Genomic DNA, 7,500 nt, shown 5'->3' with positions numbered 1-7,500 from the left:
GGGCCGCTGCGACTCAAGGACGCCACGGCCCTCCCACGTGTTTGCCGCTGCTTCTCTGGACGCGCCTGACTCATCCAAGCCGCCACACTTGAACCAACTTTTATATTAACACGAAAGCAAATAGTTTTTTTTTCTTTATTCGCAAGGAAACTCGGTTATTTCCCTTGGATGGCTTGGAGGGACAGGAGGAGGAGGAGAGGGAGGGACCGCCGACCCCTCACTCGCGCGCCCCGCCTCTGAGCAGACACACACAGGGGTCCAAGAGCCCCCTTCCCTATTCACGGACGTCTCTCCCCTCACACTCCCAAATGGCGGCCATATCTCAGACAGACGCTACCACCAAGCCACTTCACCCACAATCCTGTTCTTGGCGTGCACTGTTGTTGTTGTGGGGACTGGTGGTGACGGTGATGGTGGTAGTGACAGTGGTGATGGTGGTTGAGTATGCACTGTAAACTTGTAGTGGTGATTGAGGTGTTTAAACATTGTCGTATGGTATGTGAATGATGTGTGTGTGTGTGTGTGTGTGTGTGTGTGTGTGTGTTTGTGTGTGTGTAAGTGTGACGTAAAACAAAAACTAAGAATCAACGGCACCTTTTGTATTACTCGTGCGACAGATCCCCTCAGTGACTCACTTACCCGATCTCTTACTTTGGCAAACGGCTGATTAGAGACGTATAAATTAGGGGCAGCTTGCCTTTCCTCGTAGCCACCCGAGCAATGGCCTGAGTGAAGGGAGGGAGAAAAAGTTTGGCCAGGGCCGTTCTCCCCCACCCATCCGCGGAGAGAGAGAGAGAGAGAGAGAGAGAGAGAGAGAGAGAGAGAGAGAGAGAGAGAGAGAGAGAGAGAGAGAGAGAATAAGAAACAAGGGTTGCAAGTGTCAAGGGAGGACGAGAGAATAAGTAAGGAAGCAGCAAAACAAGAGAGGCAAGCAAGCACGCACGCAAGCAAGCAAGCAAGAGAGAGAGAGAGAGAGAGAGAGAGAGAGAGAGAGAGAGAGAGAGCTGAGGTGTGTACATATTATTCTGAAAGACATCATAACATACCCACCCTCGCCCAACCAGCCTCGACATATTTACGAGGGCGAGCATTTCCACTCATCTACAAGTAAAATAGCCAAGTGTTGCTGATCACTCGTTAAGCCTGAGTTTAATTACCGAGCCATCGCCTAATTTGCATATAAAGCGACGGGGGAAGGACGGCACTGCATCACCCGGGGCCGTAAGGGGCCGGGGAACGAAGGCATTAGTATGACTTTCGACCTTCAATCCACTAAGTATTTCTAGTGTGCTTCCCTTCCTCCTGTCCGCCGCCCCTCTAACAGACGGACGACCACTGACAGCTTGATGCTCGCCGGGGCAAGGCAGTGCTAAGCCAGGCGGGTCGGGGGTGTGGAGGCAGACAATCTGGCCCTCATCTTTTGTTCGCCGACAAGAAAAAAGGCGTGTTGGAGAAAGTGTGCTTATGTTAGCTGCGTATTGCGTATTGTTGTTGTGCTTAGCTAGACACACGTTACTGCTGCTGCTGTTGGAAGTTCTCAGTGTGTGTGTGTGTGTGTGTGTGTGTGTGTGTGTGTGTGTGTGTGTTCAGGTGCGTTTCCTCTGCCTTCATATTGTGTGTGTGTATGTGTGTGTGTGTGTTTGTGTGTGTGTTAGTGTGTGTGTGTGTGTGTGTGTGTGTGTCTATGTGTTAGTGTGTGTGTGTGTGTGTGTGTATGTGTTAGTGTGTGTGTGTGTGTGTATGTGTGTGTGTGTGTGTGTGGAGGTCTAATGTTCAGCGCGTTTATTCCTTCAGTGAATACACGCCAACATTAAACACACACACACACACACACACACACACACACACACACACACACACACACACACCAAACCAAAAACGAACCAACAAGTCACCCAAGACACTCCTCCAGAAGATGTTTAAATTTCGATTAGCACCAAGAGAGAGAGAGAGAGAGAGAAAAAAAAAAAAAAAACAATCACCTCCTCCTCCTCCTCCTCCTCCTCCCTGCTCCCTTCTACCCTCACTCCCTCCCTACCTTCCCTCATTCCCTCAGTCCCTTTCTCACTATCCAAAGCATCCGACTAATTTACAGGTGCAGCCCCCAAGGTACTATCACTCCTGTTCTGACTCGCTTCAGACTACACGTGAACACAAGGGACTCGTACACACACACACGCACACGCACACACACACACACACACAGGCTCACACACGCTCACACACACCAACTCATTAATCTGATGGAATGCTGAGGGCGTGAGTCTCCGCGAGGGGCTTCAAGAGAGGCCTGGGATCATAAGGTAATGGATGAATATATATTTTGCACGTCGATGTCGCTACGCCTTGGGTAAATCGCCTCCTGGGAATTGTATCTTCAGGTGCCACACTAGTTCCGCGTCAGGTTCAGGAGGGGAGACTGTCTACGTGAGAGGCGAGGCGGTGCTGACGTTCCGACGGTGATGATGATGATGATAGTGGTACTGATGGTGGTAGCAGGTGTAGTTTGGTTGTTAGGGAAGCTGGTGGTGGTGTTTGTAGTGGTGTTGTAGGAGTAATGGGAGTGAAGTAAGGTTTAGAAAGTTAGTGAAGCTATGCAGTAACAAGGGTTTAGGTGTATTTTCTATGTATAGTTGTTCATGTCTTGGTGGTGATAGTGATGGTGGTGGCTGAGGTGTTGGTAGTGGCTGTACAGATGGTGGCATTTAAATGTGCTTTTTCTTGTAATCTTTTTTTTTTTTTTTTTAATTTCTTCTTGTGTTGTGATACTCTATACTTCGGATGGACTCAGTGGAACTTTGTCCTTTTGAATAAATTAAAAGGCATTTGCAGTGCTAATAGAAATGATGATGCACGTAAATGACCTATAAAACTCTCTCTCTCTCTCTCTCTCTCTCTCTCTCTCTCTCTCTCTCTCTCTCTCTCTGTAGGTACTGGAGGCACCGGAGACCTGACACTCCTTCCTGAAACTCTATCTTAATTCTTCTCCTCCACCGGATAAACTCCCTCTTTCCCTCCCTCCCTTCCTTCCCTTCCCTCCCTCCCTCCTTCCCTCCCTCCCTCCTTCTCTAAAAAAAATCTAATTGAATAAATGGGTTTTAATGGTTGGCATCCTTTTTAACTTGTTCAAATGAGGCATAAGCGATTTCCCTCGGTGAAATTAATTGCAATCAAGGGGGCGGTAAAACTGGAAACGATGTGTTGGGGAGTTGCGTCTTGCTGGCGGTCTGATCACGACGGGCCCAACGCTACCTGCACCTCCTTCTTCGTCTCCTTTCTCACCTCCGTTATCTGTTTGCTCTCTCCTTCTCTTCCTTTCTCCTCCAGTGCTACTTTCCTACTTCCCCTCCTTCGTCGCCTTCTTCTCTTTCTTTAACTGTTTGTTGTCTATTTTTCTTTTTTTCTTTAGTGCTACTCTCCTTTCTTTCTTTCTTCCCGTTTTTCGTCCCTCATTTTCTTTAACTATTTGCTCTCTTTCCTTTCTTTCTTTTCTTGTTTATTATTACCTTTCTTCTCCTCCTCCTCCTCCTCCTCCTCCTTTACCTCCATTACTTGTTTGTTGTTATCTTTTTCCTACTCTTCTCCTTCATCGTCTTCACCTTCTTTATCTCTTTGCTCTCTTTCTTCCTTCATTTCTTGTTCAAAGCTATTCTCCTCTTCTGCCTTCTTCGCTCACGTTTTCTTTTCCTTCCCTTTCTTCCTTCCGTTACTTTTCTTCTTTTGTCTCCTCTTCTCCGATATTCCTCAAAGAATCTTCTCTCTTTCTCTCTTCTCTGTTCCATCGTCACCATCATCATCTCCTCCTTTTCCTCCTGCTCTTCCTCCTCCTTCTCTTCGTCTCCTATTCCTTCATGCACTTTTTTTCTTTTCTTCCTCTCACCTTTCCTCCCCCACCCACTCATCCAGCTTTTTTCTCACCCTCTTTCTCTTTCTTCCTTCCTGCCTTACCTGCCTTACCTTCACGTGCACCTCCCTACTTTCCTTCTCCTCCATGCAGTCATTTCCTTTTCTTCCCTTCTCTTTTCTCTTTGCATCCCATCTCTCAATTCCACCTGTATCTTTATCTCCTCCACCTTTCATTCCCTCCAGGTGCCACTTTGATAACTCCACATACTGAGCAATCTACCAGGTGAGGACTCTGGCCCCTTGAGACTTCCTCCTCTCCTCCTCCTCTTCTTCCTTCTCCTCCTTCTCCTCCTCTTTCTTCTTTTCCTCCTCCAAGTGTGGCGTATTCAGCGGCTCTACTTCTCCTCCTGCTTCAGCCACGGACGTTTTCCTTCCATTGATCCAGCTAGTGCGTGCGTGCGTGCGTGCGTGCGTGTGTCCATGTGTGTGTGTGTGTGTGTGTGTGTGTGTGTGTGTGTGTGTGTGTGTGTGTGTGTGTGTGTGTGTGTGTATGTGCGGAACGTTACCGTCTCCACCACCGCCGCCGCCATCGTCTCCGCCCCGTGCATAGACATAACGGCTCGAGAAGAAGTAAATCAAGACACACTTAGTCGAGTGTTAATCCAGAGTGGAGAGATTCAATCCTGTGTGAAAGCTCGGAGCGGGAGGTTAATGATGGGTGCGCTTTATGTACCTCCTTTTTCTTTCCTTCTCTTTTTTTTCTTATTTTTTTTCTCCCCCTTGGATCTCGTTCACTCGACTTCCTTCACCCCCCTTTTCTCTCAGGCCTTTCTTTTCTTCTTTCTTTTTTTTTTTTTTCCTATTTCTCTTCTTGTTATTATGTTTTTCTTGCGTGTTTTTTTTTCATTTCTCTTTTCTTCCTTCTTCTCTTTTCTCCTTCCTGTATTTTCGTTCTTTTCCATTATCTTATTTCTCCTTTCTCTCCCGTTTTTCTTTCTTCTTTATTTCCCTTCGTTTGCTTTTTTGTTTTCTTTTCTCTCTTCTTATTTTTTTCTTTTTTGCTTCTCTTGCTCTCTCTTTCCTCTTTTTTCCTTCAAGTATTTTTTCTTCTTTTTTCTGTAACCTTTTCTTGTCTTGTTGTTTTCTCCTACAATTGTATTTAATCTATAACATATTGAGCAATCTCTTTTCTTATTCATATACTTAATTTTGGCTGTGTCTTCCTTTTCGATACACAAAAATCTCCCTTTCACTCGCTCCCGCCATCCGCCTCCTCCTCCTCCTCCTCCTCCTATTCCTCATCGTCCTTCTTTTTCCTTCTCATCCTTCTCCTTCCACCTCCGTCTCTCTCCTTCTCTCTCTCTCTTTCTTCCGCTGCCACCGCCACGCCACTGAAATCTAAAAAAACCTTGACTCCTAAGATGAAGACCTTCCTCTACGACCGCTTGAAGATTAAAGGTTGGAATGCACTTTTATCGATGGGTGAGTCTACTTTAATGAAGGCAGGGAGAGAGAATCGATGGGAGAAAACAGATTACTGCCTCTATCAATCTTGTGGTGGGCAGAGTAGAGGGGGTAGGGGGATGGATGGATGGATGAGAGAGAGAGGGGGGAGGGGGAGTGGAAGAGATCTGGGAGGGAAAGAGAGCGATGGAAATAATGCAGGAAAGTAAAAGAGAAAGGAAAGGTTGATTGAAGGGACACCGAGAGGAAGGAAATGGAAGGAAGAGACTCAACTAGAGAGAGAGAGAGAGAGAGAGAGAGAGAGAGAGAGAGAGAGAGAGAGAGAGAGAGAGAGAGAGAGAGAGTAGAATGACATTTTTCGCACCAGTACTCTGCAGTATCTTCTTAGTTTCCTTGCAACCTTTCACCTTGAACTACATACGAGTCCGCCTCTTTGTCAGCGATGTAAGAACACGTCTCCGTCAAACTGTAGAGTACCTGATGCTGTACCAACCTACAAAACCCGTTATAGCACTCCAGCTCTCAGTAGCACGACTATCATTTAATATTCCGTCACAATCTAAAGCAAACGTGAAGGAACGAGAACAAAAGACCATTTTACAGTGCTTATACTGTCTAACAAACGCCTTACAGCACTCTTTACAACACTCCCTTGGCCTTGTAACACCACCAACACTAACATACCAAGACACTAACAGTCCCCTTCACAATCCGTCGCAAACATAACACACACACACACACACACACACAGAAAAAAAAAAGTACGAAATGGAACCAAGAGAGAGTATATAGAGGCATTCGTACTCACCGGAGTCCTCCCTCTTCCTCTTGTTGATGTTGCCGTTGGGGTCAGTGTGAGGAGGGATGCCGAGGATGCCGTTGATGGAGTAGGAGCCGGGGCGCTGCAGAGCGGTCTCGTGTGGGGCTGGCGGGGCGTGTGCGATCACGGACGTGGCCTGAGACACCGGAGACAGTGTTCCCGGCAGGCCGTGTTTCGCCTTCTCAGCCGCCTTGTTCCTCACGATTCTGGAGATGGAAGGGTAGAGGTCAGCGGGTGGTGATGGTTAGGTTAGGTTAACAGTGTTCATACGCCGAAATGATGAAGACCAAGGTAGGATTCGAACACGTGGTAAGGCATAAGAACATAAGAACGTATAAGGGAAGCTGCAAGAAGCCATCAGGCCTACACGTGGCAGTCCCTATACGAAACATACCTATCTATTTCCACCTGTCATCTCATCCATAAATTTGTCTAATCTTCTTTTATTTGTTATCTGTTATCTGTTATTCGAAGACCTTATTTGTGAGCTACCGGTGTTATGTTGTGGATCTGCTGTAAGGTTTTGATGGTGTGGTGGTTAGTGATGTGCTGTGCCGTGTCTGGTGTGTTGTCGTGGCTGGTGGTGTGATGACTGTGTTACGGCGGCGAGTGTTGGCGGTGGGATGTAATGCATGGATGGCAGTGCGTATGGTTCCCTTAAAGCTGAATGAGCCAATGATTTTGTAGTATTTGGAAATCAGGAATAGCAACAGTAGAACACTAAAAAATGGTCATATGATCTCTCTCTTTACTAACTCCTCTTCCTCACTATGAAAATACTCGATCTTTATCCGTGACGAAATCCACAGCGAATATGAGAAAGTAAACAGTCATGGTAGTTTACTCGAAAAAAAAAAAAAAATAACACGCTGTTGTTTAAATTTCAGTCACGTATATCATGGAAAGGATAAAACTGCGTAGTCGTCGCCAACCACATGAGATGGTTTCAAAGTTTATATCCACCTATCTAAGCTTCACCACCCACGTCTGCTGCAGCTATTCATTGCCCTCAGCCACACGCCACCCGACCTCACGCCCCACAATCCTCGCTTTTTGACGTCATCACAACTTAGAGTATATAATCTTTTCTTTTGATACATATTCTGTCTTCTGTATGCAGTTTTTTTTGTTTTCTCTCTCTCCCCTTCCCTCTCTTTCAACCCCTCTTTCGGACACACACACACACACACACACACACACACACACACACACACACACTTGTATCAGGTTTCACGCACTCGAATTAATATCGGTGTTGGCATCGATTACCAGGAGCGGCATGGTCCCGCCCTTACAATTACGAGGGTCAACAGAGAGCCGAGAAGCGGGAGATAAGTGAACGAACACCCGCCTTACCCTGAGAGCAACCC

General features: G+C 46.6%; 1 protein-coding gene and 1 long non-coding RNA gene across 18 annotated transcripts in view; one reads left to right on the top strand and one right to left on the bottom strand.

Annotated features, from left to right (window-relative positions):
- LOC135107002 (uncharacterized) overlaps positions 1-7,500 on the top strand; it is a 184,482-nt gene that overhangs the window by 31,668 nt on the left and 145,314 nt on the right. The window lies entirely within an intron of this gene.
- Positions 1-7,500, bottom strand: part of LOC135107000 (paired box protein Pax-5-like) — a 169,956-nt gene that overhangs the window by 24,090 nt on the left and 138,366 nt on the right. For all 17 annotated transcript variants that reach the window (XM_064016522.1, XM_064016509.1, XM_064016521.1 and 14 more), the window contains one exon: positions 6,119-6,336. In XM_064016522.1, coding sequence (XP_063872592.1) covers positions 6,119-6,336 — 218 coding nt within the window. The remainder of the gene's footprint in view (positions 1-6,118; positions 6,337-7,500) is intronic.

Source organism: Scylla paramamosain, chromosome 14, assembly GCF_035594125.1.
Source record: "Scylla paramamosain isolate STU-SP2022 chromosome 14, ASM3559412v1, whole genome shotgun sequence".
In the NCBI taxonomy this organism is placed as follows: domain Eukaryota; kingdom Metazoa; phylum Arthropoda; class Malacostraca; order Decapoda; family Portunidae; genus Scylla; species Scylla paramamosain.
The sequence above is the reverse complement of the archived record's forward strand: the minus strand, read 5'-3'. Positions and strand labels throughout refer to the sequence as shown.